General features: G+C 36.4%; 2 protein-coding genes across 7 annotated transcripts; one reads left to right on the plus strand and one right to left on the minus strand.

The window, feature by feature from the left end:
- The first annotated feature begins 10,752 nt into the window (after positions 1-10,752).
- LOC110865071 (probable flavin-containing monooxygenase 1) lies at positions 10,753-16,905 on the plus strand. 2 transcript variants are annotated; one of them, XM_035974456.1, is made up of 6 exons: positions 10,753-11,482; positions 11,846-12,021; positions 13,014-13,372; positions 13,500-13,573; positions 13,666-13,674; positions 16,216-16,905. In XM_035974456.1, exons 1-6 carry the CDS (start codon positions 10,813-10,815, stop codon positions 16,245-16,247), a joined length of 1,320 nt encoding a protein of 439 aa, XP_035830349.1. In that variant the 5' UTR covers positions 10,753-10,812; the 3' UTR covers positions 16,248-16,905. The 2 variants fall into 2 exon arrangements, with proteins under 2 accessions (XP_035830349.1, XP_021969963.1); XM_022114271.2 differs by lacking the exons at positions 13,500-13,573; positions 13,666-13,674.
- On the minus strand, positions 13,021-19,646 carry LOC110865072 (FACT complex subunit SSRP1). Of its 5 annotated transcripts, XR_004860367.1 has the most exons (9): positions 19,251-19,582; positions 19,079-19,141; positions 18,903-18,990; positions 18,517-18,603; positions 18,338-18,430; positions 17,284-17,481; positions 17,120-17,170; positions 16,817-17,007; positions 13,021-13,380 (listed from the first exon to the last, which is right to left on the minus strand). XR_004860367.1 is itself a non-coding variant. In XM_035974458.1 (8 exons), the coding sequence occupies exons 4-8, from the start codon at positions 18,538-18,540 to the stop codon at positions 16,944-16,946; spliced, it is 423 nt and encodes a 140-aa protein (XP_035830351.1). In that variant the 5' UTR covers positions 18,541-18,603; positions 18,903-18,978; positions 19,079-19,141; positions 19,251-19,646; the 3' UTR covers positions 16,618-16,943. The 5 variants fall into 5 exon arrangements, 4 of the variants coding, with proteins under 4 accessions (XP_035830351.1, XP_035830352.1, XP_021969966.1 ...); XM_035974458.1 differs by lacking the exon at positions 13,021-13,380 and having other exon boundaries at positions 16,618-17,000; positions 18,903-18,978; positions 19,251-19,646; XM_035974459.1 differs by lacking the exon at positions 13,021-13,380 and having other exon boundaries at positions 16,618-17,006; positions 18,903-18,978; positions 19,251-19,646.
- Positions 19,647-22,012: the final 2,366 nt, after the last annotated feature.

Raw genomic sequence — 22,012 nt, forward strand, 5'->3', positions numbered from 1 at the left:
GTTAATGCAATCGAAAAGTTGGATCTTATTTGTGAATCAAGAGATCTCACAGTTTCCAAGGCGGCATATGTGACACTCCCAAAATCCACAAGCGGAGTATCACCACAGGAGGCGTGACTTACCAGGATCAAGCCACCAATCATATTGAACAGTATAATAAAGTAAATAAAAGTCCAACCACACAATATAATTGGTGTTCAAAAACAGTTTAACAAGTCTAAGTAATCAGCGGAAGCAAGTAGTTCAAAACCCAAAACAAAAGTTAAAAGTGTTTAAGTTCATCATGAACACTCAATGTCCATACTCCACAACGACACCTCCCATGCAAGCTCCTGCTAAGTACCTATCGAGCTGCAAGGCATGTAACAACGAGTCAACAACAAAGTTGAGCGAGTTCACCGTTGGTTGTTCAGTTTAAAGTTGTTTCATAAACCATATGTTCATTCGAAAACCAATAGTTAATCAATTCCTTGTTTCCCAAACCATAAACAGTGGGGGCTACCCCATGTTGTAAACCACTAGATCGTTACCATATCGACAACTGACTGAGGAAGTTGTGCCCTACGTCAATGTCTATCATCATTGACTAAGTGCCCAGATCCATTAGTACACGCCCGTCCTACTGGCACGGTGTGAGGCTTGTCAACCCTAATAGCGCTATTAACTAATGACCCGCTCGCCATTGGCCCGGCGATTAAGTCGATATAAAAATGAGGGACTTCATGATAGAGTTTTGTCTAGTAAGTTATATGTTGTCATCCTTCCCAACCGAGGACGGAGGTAACCACTCTACCCAACCGAGAATACGCATGTTAAATGTAGTCGTCCTTCCCAACCGAGGACGGAGGTACATATTCTGTTAAAGGTGAATATGTAGGCTTCGTTTTAGCTTCTTAACCCATTCCCAACCCACCGGGAATCCCATGCCTTAATAAAGTGTGAACTCACCTTGGTTTGCTCGGTATGGTTAACTACTCGTTCAATTTATTCAATCAAAGCCTATAGTATTCATACACACAGGATCAGTTTATGTTCGTATTGTTTTCACGTAATTCACGATCATGGTGTGCATGCAAAGCGACATACATTGAATAACACATAACAGTTATACAACTTAATCATGTCCACAGTTCATGTGTATGTTTCGTATGCAAAATCCCTGTTCTCTCAATCATGATTTATATCATATATAATCAGGTAGTGAACATTCAAGTTCCATAAACGAATAAATCACATTCTGTTGAACCCTGTACTGGGCGGCGAAACTCCAGACGACGAAACTTATAGAGTTTCGTAGGGGTGATATGTGGCGAAACATGTAGGGTTTCGTCGAGATGTCAAGTGGCGAAACTCATAGAGTTTCGTTGGGTTAACAGGTGACGAAACTCACTGTGGTTCGTCGGCTCCCTTGCTAAAAAGTTACAGATCAAAAGTGCCAAATAGTTACAGATCCATAGCATGTTTCAGTACGCGTACAAATAACCTTTGATAGCAATTCTCATTCATCAAGTACAACCATTTGCTAAATCTACGACCACACCAAACCCTAAGAATTTTAGTAACAGTTTATGCATACAAATAAGTTAATCAATTAGGATCAAACCCTATTAATTTTCTCCACAAATACATATCATCATGCTATTCGGAATTACGGTTCGAACATGCGATTACTCGATCATAATAATAGTCAAGCAATTACAATCAGGATCACTATCATATATAAATCAACACACCCATTAATCATGTAAATCGGCCCACAATGATCATCAAACCAGTAGCACACCTTCGTACAGATACTTTGCTAATCACATACATTCATAATTATGATTATACATAATCATAAGCATCAATAGACAACCAACAGTTAGTGTAGATATAGTTTACTAACGAATGATCTAGACGAAGAAGATAATATTTCGTGGAGATCTGCTACTGCCGTCGAGTGTCTAGGGGAGCCTAGGGTTTGTGTATTTTACGTAACTGATGAATGAGAAGTTTTAATTATAAAGAGGAGTTGGGCCGAAACCTCCCTGGGCCGAGGCCTGCTATAGCGAAACTCTTAAGTTTCGTCTTAAGGCACATGGCGAAACCCTTAAGGTTTTGTCGAGTAAGGGAACGACGAAACTCCTGAGGTTTCGTTGAGCTGGTTTGTGGCGGAACTCCCCAAGTTTCGTCATATCAATACAAAATAATAACAATACTAATAACACACCATCATATATCAAATAACACATAGTTTATTATTTAACCCAACCTGTATATCATACATCAACTATAAGACAAGCATAAACAAGTTACAACGCAAGCGAAATCATGACTGCAAATAAGTAACGTGTCGAGGAAAGACCTTGAAAACTCGAGTTGTCACAACATATTATTTGGAGCACAAAAGCATGGTGTCTGCAATCAAAGATGGAAGACTCAAAGAACTTCAGCAAAAATCACGGGTGAAATGGGCCATCGATGGGGATGAAAATTCAGCTTTCTTCCACGGTTACATTAACAGTAGAATTTTGAAGATTCGGCTAAATGGTCTTTTGATTGAAGGCGAATGGTGCACCGATCCCCCTAGGATAAAGGATGAAGTTCGAGACTTCTTTGAAAAAAATACCAGGAGCCGATTCACTCGAGACCATCCTTTGCATGCCAACATCTTAAGAAACTCTCGAATGAACAAGGTATGTCTCTCATTTCGCAATTCTCGTTTAATGAAGTAAAAGATGCGGTTTGGGATTATGGGGGAGACAAAGCTCCAGGATCGGACGGTTTCAATTTCACGTTTATAAAACACTATTGGTATTTATTGGGAGATGACTTTTTTAAGATTATGGTTCGGTTTCATGAAACGAGGTAGATCTCAAAAGGGTGTAACTCCTCATTTATCACTCTGATTTCTAAAGTCAGTGACCCGGTCAACTTACAATGACTTTCGGCCAATAAACCTTATTGGGTGTATTAACAAGGTAATCTCAAAAGTCCTCGCTAATCGCCTAAAAGTGGTTATCGGTTCGATTGTCTCGGAAGAACAATCGGCTTATCTCTCAGATAGGAATGTCTTGGACGGGCCCTTCATTACAAATGAAATCATTTCTTGGGTTAAACGATCCAAAGCCAAGGCTTTCTTATTCAATATAGACTTTGAAAAGGCCTTCGACACAATTAGTTAGAGCTTCATTGACTTGGTTTTCTGACAAATGAATTTCCCCAACAAATGGAGACTTTGGATTCATGGAATCTTGGCTTCATCACGATCATCGGTATTGGTTAACGGGTCACCAACGAATGAGTTCTAATGCTTTAGGGGGGTACGACAAGGTGACCCACTATCTCCCTTCATCTTTATTCTAGCCATGGAGGCTCTCTCGAGCTTTGTGGCTAGTGCTACGACAGCCGGGATTCTCGGTGGTATCTCTCTCCCAAACGATGGGCCTATAGTATCACATCTTATCTTTGCGGATGATGTTATGCTTATGGGTGTTTAGAATGAGGATTACATCATTAACATTCGGCGTCTTATGAAGTGCTTCCTTTTAATCTCAGGTCTTAAGATTAACCTTCATAAGTCTTGCCTCTTTGGTGTGGGAACTTCCATGGATGAAAACGTTCACATGGCAAGTTTGCTCGGGTGCAACACCAGCTCTTTACCATTTATTTATCTCGGGCTAAAGGTTGGGGGTAATATGAATCGGTACACCAATTGGGCTCCGGTCATTGAGACTTTCGAAGCTCGTCTCTCGCTTTGGAAATCCAACACTCTATCTATTGGAGGAAGGCTGACCCTCATCAAATTGGTTCTTGATTCGCTACCCTTATATTACTTTTCTCTTTATCAAGCTCCCACGTGATTATAAAACTTGAAAAAAATAAGAAGAAAAATTTTATGGGGCGACACGGATGCGCGTAGCAAAATGCATTGGGTTCGTTGGGAGATTGTCACACAACCGATAGCAAAAGGGGGGCTTGGCTTGGTTCCTTTACAAGATATGAATTGCAGCCTCTTGGCGAAGTGGGCTTGGAGGTATAAATCGGAATCGAACAGGCTTTGGAGAAAGGTTATAGCTTCCATTCACTTTAACCCGAAGCACGGTAATTTTCTCCCATCAAAGAAAGGCCTAGCAAGCGTTTCGAACAATATCATCAAAAAATATGCGACTCTCAGCAACAAAAATATCCACCTAGATCGTATTATAAAAAGCAAAGTGGGTAATGGTTTAGACACTCAGTTCTGGACCTATACCTGGGCGGGAAACACACCCTTCAAATCTTTATTTCTTGCATTATACTTGCTGGAAAGATTTAAAGGATGTAAGGTGCGAGACAGGCTACAAAGATCGGTGGATGGTCTGAGTATTGGAACGAACAGGTGCTGGCAACGTGCTCCTCACTCTCATTAAGAGACGTCAGAAGTTGCGGTACTCGGTAGCACTATTTCGCAGTTTGCTTTAACAGATCTCAAGGATACATGGGTATGGTCATCGGGTGAGTTCTCTGTTAAGGATATCAAAAAGCTAATTCGCAGTAATATCCGGCACATTAAAGTCGATAAGTTCGAGTGGAACGGATGGGTACCATGCAAGGTAAACATATTTTGGTGGCGTATGAATCTGGATCGACTACCTACCAGAACTGCACTAGCGAGAAGAAATATCACCATAGCTTCTATACTTTGTCCATTATGCGGCGAGAAGGAATAATCGGTTGAGCACATTTTTGGATCATGTTACATCAGCTCTGTGGTGTAGCATTTGGTGTCTAGATGGCTCTCGATCCCGCCTATCTATGCCTTCACGACTTCGGATCTTCTACGTATTCACCATCACATCAGCGGCCCGACTCCTATGAAGAAAATGTTGCATGCCATCATCTTAGTAGCTTGCTGGAGCATATGAAAACTACGTAACAATGTGGTCTTCTCAAGTAAGCGGGTCTACTCCTCTCAGTTATTTGTAGAGATTAAAACCACCAACTATCTATGGATAAAAAATAGAGCGAAGATGCACTCATTAGAATGGACAAATTGGTGTAACTTTAATGTATTGTAATCTGTATATGTCTTTGTAATTTTCGCCTTTGGTTTCTCTTCAATAAATTCAGCTGTTCAAAAAAAAAATTAGTTTCTTTATTGTTTGGGACATCCAATGCAAGCATTCAATGTTTTTTTTTGCTATTTGTTTTATCAACTAATTGTAAATGGTTGAATTTTATCTAAAACCTTGTTCTTTATCTTTTAATTCCTAAGAGTTCTAGTAATTGATATGTATATTAGAAAAGAGTTTGGATTGGTAATTTGCGATTGATGTTCAGGTGATGAACCTTTCGTTGTTTTTTGCAATAAAAATTGTCCTTGCTTGTCGCAATCACTTAATTAATTTACACAATTATGTCTTTGTGATTTTTCCAACTTGAAACTAAACCTACTTTGAATCTGAATACTAGAGAAATTACTTTCCTTATAAATTGTTTACAACCTTGTTTTAATTAATTGCTAATCTAGTTCTTAAACAACACTCAAACAACCAATTTTACTTTTCATGCAATTTAATAGTTATCAGAGCTTAAATCACACCACAACACTTTCCATAATACTTCTTGTAGTTTGACACCCGACTTACCTTATCTAATAAGGTATTAAGGCCTGAGTTTTACTTATAGTTTTGACTGACCCTTCGACATCAGTCATATATCGATTTTCACCCTCTATCAAGCCCTAATCTATCATAATCGGTCCATCTCTCTGAAGGTTGTGTGTAAGATTCTAAGGATGAGTTCCTATTGGTTCTTTTGAGTTGTAAGCAGCGAACAAGGTAGAAGCCCTTGCTCAACCCGTCATCTATTCAAAGTAATGACTCCACATATATGTGTGATGATCTTATTGGCTCGTAGCTCGTCACTTCGATGGTTAGGGCTCCATATAATAAGAAATCAACATGTTATCCCCTCACTACAAACAAAAATATAATAGATTCAATAATTGAAACATGTAACTAGCAAGTTTGTTTATTGACACGTTATATATAGCTAAAAGTTAGGTAATTGTCTAAACTTTCTAGTGGACCTTAAAACCTCTACATTAAGTTAAAGAATAGCAATTGATAAGTATAGAAACCAAATAATTATTTTTCCCTAATCTATCACAATCGGTCCATCTCTCTGAAGGTTGTGTGTAAGATTCTAAGGATGAGTTCCTATTGGTTCTTTTGAGTTGTAAGCAGCGAACAAGGTAGAAGCCCTTGCTCAACCCGTCATCTATTCAAAGTAATGACTCCACATATATGTGTGATGATCTTATTGGCTTGTAGCTCGTCACTTCGATGGTTAGGGCTCCATATAATAAGAAATCAACATGTTATCCCCTCACTACAAACAAAAATATAATAGATTCAATAATTGAAACATGTAACTAGCAAGTTTGTTTATTGACACGTTATATATAGCTAAAAGTTAGGTAATTGTCTAAACTTTCTAGTGGACTTTAAAACCTCTACATTAAGTTAAAGAATAGCAATTGATAAGTATAGAAACCAAATAATTATTTTTCCCTAATCTATCACAATCGGTCCATCTCACTAAAGGGTGTGTGTAAGATTCTAAGGATGAGTTTTGAGTTGTAAGCAGCGAACAAGGTAGAAGCCCTTGCTCAACCCGTCATCTATTCAAAATAATGACTCCACATATATGTGTGATGATCTTATTGGCTCATAGCTCGTCACTTCGATGGTTAGGGCTCCATATAATAAGAAATCAACATGTTATCCCCTCACTACAAACAAAAATATAATAGATTCAATAATTGAAACATGTAACTAGCAAGTTTGTTTATTGACACGTTATATATAGCTAAAAGTTAGGTAATTGTCTAAACTTTCTAGTGGACTTTAAAACCTCTACATTAAGTTAAAGAATAGCAATTGATAAGTATAGAAACCAAATAATAATTTTTTCTTAACCAAACGTGTCGCTTGTCCACTTGAGACATGCTCCAGAGCCGATCATTGTGTACTTGTTTGTCCTAGGGTGTAACTCATCCACAAAGCATTTCTAGATGTTCATTAGTGGTGCCAAAAAGATGGTGTGGATCACCATTGTTCGGACTTTGGAGGACGAAGAGTCTAGGGTTGGATGTGTCTAATTCATCGGGTGTGAGAACAAGCTTTCATCCGTTTACCTTTTGGATTCTGATACGACCCAACCCAACCCATGAAGTCCCACTCCAACAGTCCAACTCCAAGTTTAATTTACTGCATGTTTATTTAGTTGGTAGTTTCTCATTATGCATCACGTTAGCCCATGTTTCAATTGGATCAAAGTTCTATTTCTTATCTTTTGTTTTTTGGAGCCTTCCCTCTAGAGGTTTATTGGGAGATTAGCAATCTCGAATCGGCTTCCTAACAGACTCGATGTTTTGAAATTTGCATACAGTGGACTGGTATTTACGATGTTAGTACTGAACAAAAAATTAAAAGTCCAAACTTATCACAGTATGATAAAAGTAAACTTCAAATCCGTAACTTATGAAAATATAATAAAGATCACACTTTGACCACACTCACCAACAATGTGTCTTAGTTATTGACTAATAAATAGTAATTCACCATCACGATATGATAAAAACAAGTATCAAATCCGTAACTTATGAAAAGAAAATAACGATCACAGTGTGCGCACACTCATCAACCATGTGACTTAATTATTAACTAAAAAATAGTAATTCACCATCACGGTATGATAAAAGCAAATATCAAATCCATAACTTATGAAAAGAAAATAAAGATCACACTATGAGCACACTCATAAACCATGTGCTTAATTATTAACTAATAAATAGCAATTCACCATCATGATATTCATGATACGATAATAGCATATATCAAATCCGTAACTTATGAAAAGAAAATAAAGATCACACTATGAGCACACTCATCAATAGGGATGACAATGAAACCCGAACCTGATGGATAAACCCGAACCCGGTGGACCAACCCGAAACATTTGGGACAGGTTTGGGATCACTTAATCGGGTTTGGGATTAGTTTTTTTTTCGCGGGTTTAGGATTTAGTGATATACCTGTTACTCGATCCGATTACCCGATAAGGTAAATCCGATTACCCGATAAAATAAACCCGTTTACCCAGTTATATATCCAATATAACTTATTATTATTTTTTAAATATGTATATATCATGTGCATTTTTATAATATTCTTTAATTGTGTGAATAACGTGATAACAGTTCGATGCAGGAAAAATCTTTAATTGTGTGAATAACATGATAATTAACAGTTCGATGGGAAAAGTCTTAGGGTATACGGTGTGGTGCGGCAAAGGGAAGTGGTAAACTGGTTTGCCGTGCGGCAACACCGCCGCCAACCCCTTTGCCGCGTTGGTTTCTTTGTAAATCGGTAACATATTGCCGATCGGGAAAATAAGAGAGAGAGGGTAGTGAGAGAGAGAGAGGGGGTATTGTGGGTGGGGTCCATTCCTATCTCAACCAATCACAACTTTTTCCTTTTTTTTAAAAAAAAAATAGTTTACCACTTTACCAAGTGTTTAAACCATTGCCAACACTTTTCACCAAAGTTTAAACACTTTTGACTGATTGACATGGCGCGCTCTAATTGGTCGGTTTTTTGGTTTGCCACTTCAAAGTGTTTAACCACTCCTTACACCCTTAGGCCGGAGGGTGTGGAGGGCGTCACCTTTGCCACCTCACCTTCGATAGCGCCATAGGGGCGGCATCGCCCATACCCCGTCGTTTAACAAGGGGCGCCGTTGAAGGGGCTTCACCATGGTATCGAGGAAGAAGGTGAGTTGCAGGTGGGGCTCACATCATTTCATCCAATAAATTTTTTTTTTAATTTTGTTTAATAGGGGGCGTTATCCCACACCCTGCAAGTTAAGAGAAGGCGTGATAAAGCCCCCTGGCTGACGTGGATCTAACGTGGCGTGATAAAGCCCCTAAGGGCTTTCACACCCCATTATTTGGAAAATTGCTTTTTCATCAAGAACTTGAAATCAAATGCTAAGGGGACCCGAGGCGGTCCAGTGATAAGCCCCCATCACGCGTTATGGTCAAAAAAAAACACCGCCGTTGGTACAATTGAAAACGTATCAAAATGAAAACGCGTTAAATATATCACGCGTGAAGAAGTGTGGGTGGTGAGGGAAATGGTTGGTTGTGAGGGAAATTGTTGGGTATGGTGGTGAGTGATGTACATTTTCACTAAAATCCATCACTAGTGATGGAATAAAGCTCGATGACATGGCAAAAATTAATTGAATATTAGTGATTGATGAGTGATAACCACCCCTACCCTACATGACATGTATGTTTTCCCTTTTTTTTATTTGGAAACTCAATAGTCACCTAAATAGGTCTCGCCTAATTTGTCATTTTGTACTAACAAAGGTAAAAAATTGACTTACATTATTTGAATATTTTTTTGTTTATATTTAGATATTTTATTTTCTATACTTTGCTGATATTTGATATATTTTAATAATTATAATGTTTTAGAAGTTACCCGATAGATACCCCAAACGGGGTTGGATTGAGTATATCCAATGGGTAATTTTTTTAAATTAACGGGTTTATCTGAAACCCTCGAGTATAACCGATACCCGACGGGTTTATCTGGAACGGGTTTAGGACAAATTTATCTAATCGGGTTTGAGGTTGAGATTACCTAAACTCTTTTTAAACCCGACCCATTGTCATCGCTGCTCATCAACCATGCGTCTTAAGTCTTAATTATTAAACACTATATAAAGAAGCAAGTTATATGTGCATGTATGTGTTGTAAGTTATGCTTTGGGAGTTTTTCAAAAAAAATGGAAAATTTTCTTTTTAACCCAAAAGTTTTAATGTTTGACAATTTAAGTTTAAACTTCTAATTTTTGTTTTCTTTTAACCCTAAAGTTTTAATCTTTGACAATTTACCCTAAAGTTTTAATATTTGACAATTTAAGTTTAAAATTTTTAATCTTTGTTTCCTTTTTAACACTAAAGTTTTAATATTTGACAATTTAACTTTAAAGTTTTAATTTTTGGTAAGTTAACCCCTTTGATTAATTTGATCTTTTACTTCTACTTTAAAAGTTTCCATCTTTTGCGATTTAACCACTTTGATTTTTTTTATTTATGTGTTGTAATCTTGACTTTGGAGGTTTTTCAAAGAAAAAATGATTATACATATGGTTGTTGTAACCTTGGCTTTGGAGGTTTTTTTAAAAAAATGGTTTTTTTATTTTTCACCCAAAAGTATTTTATAAATTACTTTTAACCCAAAACTATTTGTTTTTTTTTTTTACTTTTAACACAAAACTTTTTATCTTTTACAATCTATCATCACAACTTTTTTTACTTTCAACTTTGGTCCTTCATAGTTTCATTTTCCCAAAATTTTTCGCTATATGCTTCGTTCTAAATTTTGTGACTTAACACATCGCACCGTGTGTCTTTGGTTTAGCGTTTTTACGTTTCGTTCTAAATTTTGCGAGTTAACAAGACACAATGTGCATGTGTGGGTGAACATTTTTACATCATCTATTTTTTTCACGTTTGACGGGTTCAACATAACGTGCTTATTCTAAATCGATTTAGTTATAACTAAAGAATCCCCGCCGCATTGCGGCGGGTCGTAATTCTAGTTAATAACAAATAGTAATTCACCATGTGTCTAATTATTTTGAATAAAAATATTAAGAATATCACCGTTCTAATAAATAAACACTATATAAACCAAGAAAACCGGAAAGAATACATACAACAACAAAAGAAGCACACATCTAAGATACCATCAATAGTCCTTAGTAATGGAGAAGAAGCAAATTGCCATAATCGGAGCCGGTATAGGTGGTCTCCTTGCCTGCAAATACTGTCTCTCGAAAGGTTTCCACCCGATAGTCTTCGATTTCGGATCCGAAATCGGAGGCGTATGGGCTAGAACCATCAAAACCACCAGGCTCCAGATACCCAAAGCCTTCTATCAGTTTTCTGATTTCCCTTGGCCAGCTTCTGTCACTGATGAATTCCCTACCCAACAAGAGATGATCAACTACATTCGATCATACGCCAACCACTTCAATCTTATGCCTCACATCAAGTTCCATTCGTTAGTTAAGGGAATCAGCTACGATGGACCATCATCGGATGCATGGTCGGTTTGGAACGGTACTGGAGAGGCGTTTCCACCGGAAGGGAAATGGAATGTGACGGTGGAGGACACTAAGACGGCCACAACGAAGGTTTACACGGTGGATTTTGTGATTCTATGTGTTGGAAGGTTTAAAGATGTTCCAAACATGCCCAAGTTCCCAGCTGGAAAAGGGCTGGAAGTGTTTAGAGGAAAGGCGATTCACTCGCAGACGTTCGCGGAGATGGATCATGACGCGGCTGCAGAGATGGTGAAAGGGAAGAGGGTTGTTGTTGTCGGGTTTGGGAAATCCGGACTCGATATTGCAAGAGAGTGTGCGGACATCAATGGTTAGTTGCAACTTAGCTTCCTTTCGCTACTAGAAAAATGGGTAGTTTATCAGTGGCGGATGTTGAAAAAACGTCAGGACAACGTTTCAAAATTTATTTTCTATAAGAGCAACAAAATCGAAAAAACGTCAATTTTTTTCAAAATTTACACTACTACCTCTGTTCTCAATCTACATCCGCCCCTCTAGTTTATGTAATATTTGTTGGAAATACATAGGAAACTGCCTTTATACTTAGTCACAGTTTTCTGACAAAAATGACTTTGTCCAAAAACTGACTTGGAAACTTTTATCCGACAAATTTTCTAGAATGATTTTTACACATTTGACATTTCTAACAAAAGCTTTTCCTACGCATTTCCAGGTCCAGAAAATCCATGCACGATAGTGTACCGACGCGATCATTGGAAGGTATCGAACTGGTATCCGATGGGAATCCCGTTTGTGAATTTCATCTTCAGTCGCTTCACGATGCTTATGGTTCATAAGCCCGGCGAAGGTTTACTACTTAGTCTTCTCGCCACATTGCTTTCACCTCTAGTAAGTTAAAATAAATTTTTTGAAGCAAATCTGAATTTAACAGTTCAAACTATATGACTCTTTAGTCAGTGATAATCCATATATACTATCAATTTAACTAATAACACTTTGAACTTTCATTGTCGTTACTCAGGACAATATTCTCCATTAGCATAACCATCCAAGATTTATATTGATTTCCACTTGATTTTTGTTCACACAGAAGTTCGTGTAAATGCATAAATGAAATCGAGTGAACTAAAAAAACTGTATATCTATGATGATTATGTGAGTGTGATTAACTCTTATAGCGAAAGTGAAAGTTAGTTAGGTGTGTTTGAGATTGCTTTTTCAACCTGATTTTTTGATTATTGTGTTTTGAAATCGCAAAAAATCTATTTTGAGTGTTTGGTAAAAAAAAAATAATAAAAACTGATTTTTTTACGATTTGTAGAGATCAAAACGTGATAATCCAAAAGTAGGTCACCCCTTACTCCCGGAAAACGTGATAATCCAAAAACTGATTTTTTTTACGTTTTCACTTATTTATTTTATAAAATATATATATATATTACCTAAACACTCAAATAGTTGATTATCTGATTATTGTGATATCAAACAACATAATCAAATCCAAACACTATCTTTCTGCAGCACCTTTTGTTACACATAATTATCTGATTCTGATTATTCAAAACGCATAATCTATTTTCAAAACTCAAACCCAAACACCCTCTTAGAGTACCCGGATTAATGAATTGTTTATTATAAGCTAAAGGGTTTACTAAAATCCAACTTTTATTATTATTATTATTATTATTATTGTTATTATTTTTATTAATATTGTTGTTATTATTATTATTATTATTATTATTATTATTATTATTTTTGAACGGTATTATTATTATTATTATTATTATTATTATTATTATTATTATTATTATTATTATTATTATTATTATTATTATTATTATTATTGAATTTGATCACCAAATCTAGTGTAACTACAACAGCGGTGGGTAGTCTGGAAATTTGTGGAAAGCTACGCCAAAATGACACTTCCACTCCATAAGTTTGATATGGTGCCACAACAAGGCGTATTAAAAGACATGAACTCAGGTTTAATTTGCTATATGCCTGACCCGGATAATTTCTTCGATGCGGTTAAGAAAGGAAGCATCAAGTTGCAAAAAACTCCAAGCTTTACATTTTCCGAAAAAGGGATCAGCCTCAAAGACGATGACACGCAGATAAAAGCAGACGTTGTTATTTTTGCTACCGGATTCAATGGTGTAGAAAAGATCAAAAATATTTTTGAATCACCAACATTTGGTCGTTACATTGCAGACTCGCCACGAGTCGGTCTTTACAGGTTCATCACTGCATAATTAATAAGGAAATCACAAGAATGCATTTAAAGTTCAGATTATGGCCGTGAACTTTTATTTTAACTTAATTGGTTAAAGTGGCTAATGACCATAAAAACTTTGCACTAACAGTGGCAAGATCATAATGTGGCGCAAGCTATGTTTATTCTATTTAAAGTTAAGTTTTGATGTGGCGCAAGCTATGTTAATTCTATTCTTTAAAATTAAGTTTTGATAAATCTAAGTTTTTAAATTCTTTTTGTTTAATATAAGGTTTAATGAATTTACGTTTTAAATATTCTCCAAAGTAAGTTTATTGAATTTTTAGTTTTAAAATAGTTTATATAAACAAAGTTTTTTAAATGATATATTTATTTTTGTTTTAATAATTTTAAGTGTTTAAATGATTAAAAACAAATTCTATATTACAAAACATCTTTTTAAAAAGTAAGTTTGTAAACATTTGTTAAAATTATTTTTTTTTGAATTCAGTTTTTAAATATATTTTTTTAAATTAAGTTTCGTAATATTTTTTTTAGAAAGTTTTGGTTTTTAGGAATATTATTAATGAACAAAACGCGCGGGGGGGGGGGGGGGGGGGACCTTGGCCCAAGCTAAGATCCGCCCTTGGTTTCCAAACTCTTATGCTAATATGATGCAAGATGGACTCCATTGTATGAAACCGCACCAGGTTCGTATTTTGGATTTCACGGACAAATAACTAGTGGGTGTTGGAGGAAAAAGGTGAGTGTGGTGCGGTCCGGTGCAATGGACCTCTCCGGACTCAAGGGATAGGGACCACACACATATAATTGTTTGTTAAAGTGTTTTTTATAAATAAGAGTGGAGGGTGATGTGGCGGTCTGGATTTATTTAGCGTTGGAGGAAAAAATAATTTTTTTAGGGTAAAGATTTAGAATGATGTGGCGTGCTTAGGTGGAGGTCTGGAGCTTAGACTTGGGTTAGCATTGAAAATGTTCTTAGTATAAAAAATTTTAAAAAGAAAAAGTTAACGAGTTAATTTGATTTTATTTTATAACTACTTGTTATCCTCCGTTAAGTATTTTGGATACGGGGAAGGTTCATTTGAGAAGAAATTTAATTGAGAACAAAAAGAACAAAGGGTAATTTTGTAAAATATTAAATAGTTTTTCACTTATCTCATTTATTATCATTTTTGACTAATTAATTAGTCATAAAGACTATTATCATCCACATTAACTTTTTTGCCTACACACATCAAAAAGTTGTCCTACATATTTCAAAATTCATCCTACACGTTGAAATTTATCTTACACAACTCGTAATTTATCCTACACAACTTCTAATTTATCCTACACTTTAAATAATTTTATTTAATTTTTTTTGAAAAAAATATGTATTTTGAAGATAAGTTACAAAAAATTTAATGTATTAGCTATTAAAGAGGAAGACTACAAATTAATGACCTATGTAAATTTACCAATGTACCCTTATAGTAACATTAAATACTTATATTAAATGAAGTAAAATAAAGCATTCTTATTGGTTGAAATTTGTTCTTTTTTCTTCTTACAAAAAATTTCTTCTCATTTGAACTCTCCACTTTTGGATACACCTCCAAAACTGGACATTTGTCTGACAAAATTAGTTGCTATTTTCATGGGTTTTTTTACCGGGTAGGTTGAACATATCCTCTTCTTACTTGGCATACCCCTCCCCTAAGAACATTTACATCCAACGAATCTAAATATGTGTGTGTTGTTTTTTACAATATAAAAAGTATAAAAAGTGGTTGTGAGTGGAGGAGAGAGAAAATGTTACTGTTCATCTGTATATTTGGGGGGACACTGTTCACCCCTATAATTTTTTAATATATTTTGAAAGTGGTTGTGAGTGGAGGAGAGAGAAAAGGTAATGGTAAAAGTATAAAAAATATTATTTAATTGAAAAGAAGAGATAAAATGTAGTATGTTTTAGTGTAATTTAGGGTGAAAATATGATGGGTTGGATGTGAATGCTCTAATACCCCTATAAAGATCACATAATTTCTTTTTCATATTCCTCCCCTTTACTTATTTTTTTCTTGTAATAACTTACTAAGGAGTCAATTTTATTTTTCTCCTTGCGGAGAAAAATCCAACCCAAATCTGATCTATCATCATCCACATCCATGTTTTTTCTTCTAAAATTTTGTGATTTTCTAGATTAATTATAGATGAAAGTTTTTAATTTTATTTTTTGCTGATCGCAATCAATTAAAAATTATAAGACGGAATCAAAGATTACATTTTTTTAAAGTAACATTGAATTTTTGTTTGAAATCTTCTAATATTATGACCAGTTTTGATAAAAAGATGAGGATGTTAGTAAGGCCTTTTGTTTGATAAACTAATAGCTTCGGATATAAGAATTTGGTTAATTTGATTAACCGGTATTGGTGGATATAAAAAAAGTTCAATTTTAACGATATATATTTTTTGAAAAGCTGTTTTACAAATGTTTTTTTAAATCTATCAGTAATAAAGAAAATGATATTAATATTAATGTCTATATTAATATTAATATTTCTTTAATAATATTAGTATAAATAATGTTTGTATAAATGATACTTATATTAAATATTAGTAATAACCATGATAATTATACTACTACTACTAATAATAAAAAAACAAATAAAAAAAACTGATATTTTTTTTATTTCACATAATAAAGGAAGAATCTTAAGTGAAAAAAAGTTGAAGGTGGTGATATCTTAAATAAATAAAGAAGGTTAAAGTAATAAAATAAAAGATTAAAAAGTTTAGGGGGGGGGGGGGGGGGGTATAATTGCTAATTTGCTAATTTGCTTGTAACTTTTATCTTTCAGGGAATGCATTCACCCACGTATACCGCAACTAGCCATAATTGGATTCTCTGATGCTGTTTCTAGCCTATTTATCTCTGAAACAAGGTGTAAGTGGCTCACAGCACTTCTAGAAGGCTCATTTAAGTTACCTACTATTAACGAGATGCAGATTGATATCACGAGATGGGATGAATATATGAAGCAATCATCTGGGGAAGACCATCATAGATCCTTTCTTGGTGCTATGGAAATTTGGTACAATGATCAACTATGCAAAGATATGGGCGTGAATCCTATGAGAAAAAAAGGACTCTTGGCTAACCTATTTGAAGCTCATGGTCCCATCGACTATGCCCAGATATGAACCTAACATCACCGATGGTCCATCCATTATAAGAATAAAAAAGCATGTTTATGCCCAGATACCCAACATCACCGATGATCCATCCATTATAAGAACAAAAAAAACATGTTTAAGAGTTCAGCTTAATTTATATGCATGTGTACTTAATAGCTAGCTTATTACCAAGTGATCAATATGTTGGTTTTAGGCATCAGGTATGCTTATTCAGGTTTTGTAATGTATTTTACTTAAATCACCATAATAAAACTAGGTTTATACCTCGCGCGCGTTGCGGCGCGCTACGTAGCGTTGGTTCAAGATCGCATTCTTGGCTTTCTTCATCTAAAGTGGATCGAGCGAAACCAAAATAAAAAATTTGCAGCCTGTTCCGGTGAAGATTCACAGTTCACCTCTTCATCACCGAACTCTTCTTTTGCGACCAAATACTTTTGCCAAACATACCCTATATCTTGTACATATCAAACACACAAAAGCATTTCAAGTTTGTGCCAATTTGACTTTTGAGGTCAAATGTATAAATTTTGACCAATTGGTTCTTTTGACTTTATTATTTAAGGTTACCTTCCTTTGACACTTGCTGAATTCCAGCTTGCACTTGGAATATTTTGCCATCTATCATGAAGACCAAAGTCAAATGGATAAAATTGTAACATTAGGGTGGCTCAACTAAAGGTAATATTATATTAACTTTTTTTTTTTTTTTAATTTAGACTGTAATGTAATACCTCATCGTATAGAATAAGAGTAGGTGGTTTTGGTAAGAAGAAAAAACTCTTTTCAAGCGGATAAAGAACGCCATCTTCGGCTTTTAACGATGACTTCACAGCGTAACCGTCTTGACAGCTACGGAATTTTCCGGGACTTGTGAGTTTTGTGCCTGATAAGCCTCTCAATACCATTGTAAACACTTCATAAATCAGTCCCTGTTCATTTTAAATATTAAAACCATCTAAGAATAAACGAAAGTTGGTGTGAAAGCTCATATAAGATGGCAAGATGGGCGAGACAAACGGATCGGTATAAGTCAAAAGGGGTTCGGAAAGAAGTCGAAACGGGTTTGGGTCGTTCCTCAAACCAGGTCAACTTGGACCGGCCCGCAAACAACTTGTTATCCATTTCTTGTTCAGTTGTATATGTAATGTGCTAAACATGTTTACAAATAGACTTTAACTTTAGGAGATTTTCATGCAGAATTCACTGCGGATGACTTTCAATCTGTATGACCCGTTTGAGCCAATCTATTTAGTTAAATGGGTTAAATCCTTTCGCATGGCCCGTTAGGGATAAAAAAAATATCCTAAACCGACCCTTTTTATAGGTAAACGGGTCAAAAGTATTACTTCTTATCATAGTTGCTAATAGCGTTCATAGCGAGCGCTACAGCGAATAGAATAGCGTAGCGAAGCGCTCAGAACACCTCCATAGCGAGTAAATAGCGGAATTTCAGGGCTTTTTTTGTTCTAATATAATTAGCGATAAAATATACGTATACAATAGCTGGATTTTAGGTTTTTTGTTAAATATACGTATAGAAACACCGTGTTTGGATATAATATACATATAAAATATTTCTGAAATCTTCTTCTAGTGTATCGCTAAACATAAAATAGCGCCCACTATTTCATCTCTATCGCTACGTAGCGTATAGGTTGCTTGTCGCTATCATCCGCTATTCGCTATAACAACTATGCTTCTTATGTCCTATATATATGAAAGAAAGGGAGACTGGCAATTCATTTTAATCACAGCAAGAATTTATAACTTACATAAAGAAATTACCTTATAAGTTGGTTCTAGCTTGTCCTTGTATTTGGTAGCGAAAAGATCTTCATTCATTGTCAACGTGCTTTCCACCACATAATCTGTTTCAAACTATGGCACACCAAAACAAATAATAAATACAATATTTTTTTCTCACAATAAAGCAAACCCAATCATCAGGAGCAATTGCAACATACCTGCAACACTATATGTGGATACATAGTTTGACCCTTACGGATAGGTGGATCGAGGGTAACAACAACAAATGTATGTGGTTGATTTGACTGCATTACAACACCGAAAAACGTAAATAGAATATTCAGTAAACGTTTATCACTCACCATACCCAGATACCCTTTCCAAAACCTCTTTGTCTACTATATATTAGTCAAAAAATCATATGGTCGAATGATTTATTTATTTCACAAATGCAAACCCCCTCTTACACCCTTGACTAAAACGACTTGAAATCAAAGTCGACAATTAACAAACGAAACCAACAATAGCAAACCTTAATAACCTAATTACATAAAAAGGTTGATTCAAACAACAATCAACCAAAAAAAAAAAGATCGAAACTTACCTCAATCGTTGGGAAAACTCTGACTAAACCCTAGCCGCCGAACTGGGGCACCGAACTTTTAAAAAAAATAAAAACACTGCAAATGAATCTAAAAGTCACGTATTAACCACAAAATCAAAATCAAAATCAAAATCAAAGCTTATTATCAGATGTAAACATGAAAAAATCAAACAAACCTTTCGGTAACGAAGCATCCTCTTTGCTCTTACCAACAATATCCATAGGCCCCATCTTTGACTCTTCAAATTCAACAAAAAACACACACATAATCATCAGATCTGAACCAAATTTCAACAAAAACACACAGATCCAAACAATAATTGAAAAAATAAGGATCTGAAAACTCACCGAGAAGATCTAAAACAATGAACAGAACAACCACAATTTCCAGATCAAATTACAACAGAAATACAGGGATCGGAGGCGTGAACGATGGAGCATGATGGTGCACGATATAGGGTTAGGGGAAACGTGAGCGATCGATTGAAGGACTGGCAAGTGTGTGAAGATGATGGCACAGCAATTGTGCTAGGGTTTTGGATCTGCGTGATATGTTTCAGTCGAGTGGAAACGAAGGGCGAAATAGAAGTGAGGAGAAAGAATGGCGAAATAGAAGTGAGGAAAGGGCATTATTGTCAAAAGAGTGGTGCACTGACATTTCCTTTTAAGATTATATAAATACTGCAATTCATCTATCTTTCAATATTTTAAGAGGAAGGATATCGTACTGAAGCAAACTAACTAATCCCAAACCAAACCATTTTCGACGTACATATTAAAAACAAAGACTTTAATTGCGCGCTCTTTCCCTCTCTCTATATATTTATATTCATAGTTTTACGATTGTGTATTTGATGTTTTGGCGTTCTCCGCCATGTGCCAGTACAGTCAGCAAAGGGCAATATTGAGCGTTTTTCTAAAATGGGTGTAGTGGGGATGTGGGCATTATGTTAAAAGGGTGTAAAGAATTTAGTAAAAATAAAAAAACCCAACAAAAAAAGCTATTGACCAAAAAGGAAGATTAAATGTGATTGGTCATTCAAAATTGCACAAAGCGTGATTTGAAAAACGCCTGGGGTTTTTTTGAACAATAACGCCCAATAATTGTCACACCCCAATCGATGGCGGAAACATCGGGGCGCGGCACTATGCGAACCAGATTGCTCAAGAGAATCCATAATAACTATTAAACGACAATATTTAAAAGGTTCATTGTGGATTCTATTGAGCAATCTGGTTCGCCTAGTGCCGCACCCCGATGTTTCCGCCATCGGTTGGGGTGTGACAGATTAGTATCAGAGCCATAACTATAGGGAATTAGGTCATGTCGAGTAGAATTTACCTAGTCTATAGTCTAAGTACCAACAGACCCTTCGTACAAACCCAGTTGGGGCTTCGTACGAACCCACATATTAAGATGCTCTCGTTCGAACATGCAGTACCCACCTTCGTACGAATCCACACATATACAGCTTCGTACGAAGGGGAACCTTTCCTAAGGTGGAAAACTCATTTTTGCCTTTCCTAAGGCTAACATAATACACACGTTTTAAAAATGCTCGCATAACACAAACAAGTGATTGGGTCGAGATTAGGTGCGAAAACCAGGAACTCTCGATAAGATCACTCACCCCGCGTATTTCACTCTCAGCACGAGAATCTTCGTTGAGTTAGGAGTGATATCCACATCTCAAGAGGAATCTCCACCTCCATCTCATGGTTTTCCCACACCGTTAGGAGCGAAGTTGTTAAGTTAGGGGTGAAACCCGCATCTTAATGACCGTTCCAGTTCCTACTTCGATTTTACAAATACCACCAAACTCTCGACTGTTTCGACGACACGAGTCACGTAGTAACTGGAAGGATGAGTGTCGTTCGCCGGATTTCGGTGAGAGCACAGTCTATTAGGCCAAAGCGTGTACTCGAACTCGTCGGGAATAATCGAATCACTTTGGGTAGTCGATGTCTAACACCCAAGGCACTCTAATCGATTTTAAGCCGCAGTCGCTAAATTTACGCGTCATCGACTTTACTATGTGTTGTTTTGAATCTACGATGTATGGTTTCGATTTCTCGCTTTCCACTCATCGCGCACAACTCGCACCGCTTTCAAAACCTACAACGTTAACTAATCGCGAACAAACTAAGAAGCCTCATACGCTACACTCCTCGCTTATGCCACTCGCTATGGCTCGTAACTCTCGAACGCGCTACGCGGCCTTGAAAGATAGGTGAATACGTGTAAAATATGTGTTTACGTGAATTATGTTCTCATACGTGCTAACGTGTATACGTGCTTATGTGAATTATGTGTATACGTGAATATGTGCCGACGTGTTCCTGCGCTTTATTGAGTAGTAGTAATAATAATAATAATAATAATAATGAAATGGGTTGTAAAACGCTAAACTTTTCAAAACGAAACCCTATACAATCGAATCTCGTCTAATCCCTCGGAATGATGCCTGCTGCAAAACCTTCACTCGACAATGTCTTCCTTCGGTTCTCACACTCACCGAAATGTTCAGAGGAACAAAGCTGAAAAGCGAATCGCCTCTTTTGTGGCCAAGGAAATGGCCAAGGTCATACCTCAAATTGTCAGTGAAATCAATGAGGTTAGCAGCAAATCTTCTGTTGAATCAAAGAGTGACGCACCTAAAGCTCCCTTCAGCTTTAAACAATTCAAGGCCTGCGGTCCTGCAAACTTTACTGGCGAGGATGGACCCAGCGTAATGTTTCAGTGGTTTGACTCGATCGAAGTCACCTTCCGTCAAAACGGATGTCCTGAAAATCTTCGCACTGTGAATGCTACTGGAGTCTTCTAGTCCAGGGCACTGGATTGGTGGACCACTGAGCGCAACAGGCGCGGTAATGATGCAGCTTATGGCCTCTCATGGGAGGAGCTCAGGGAGCTCATGATGAAGGAGTTACGTCCTCCTCACGAAGTCCAGAAGCTGGAGAATGAATTCTGGCACATCAAGCAAGAAGGAGATGACAACGCTGGTCTCACCGCCTGTTTCAAACGGCTGAGCATTATCTGTCCTAGTCAGGTGGACACGCCTGATAAGACCATCAAGAAGTATATTCGCGCTCTTCCTGACTGTGTAGCT

The sequence above is a fragment of the Helianthus annuus genome, chromosome 6, assembly GCF_002127325.2.
Source record: "Helianthus annuus cultivar XRQ/B chromosome 6, HanXRQr2.0-SUNRISE, whole genome shotgun sequence".
Lineage (NCBI taxonomy): Eukaryota > Viridiplantae > Streptophyta > Magnoliopsida > Asterales > Asteraceae > Helianthus > Helianthus annuus.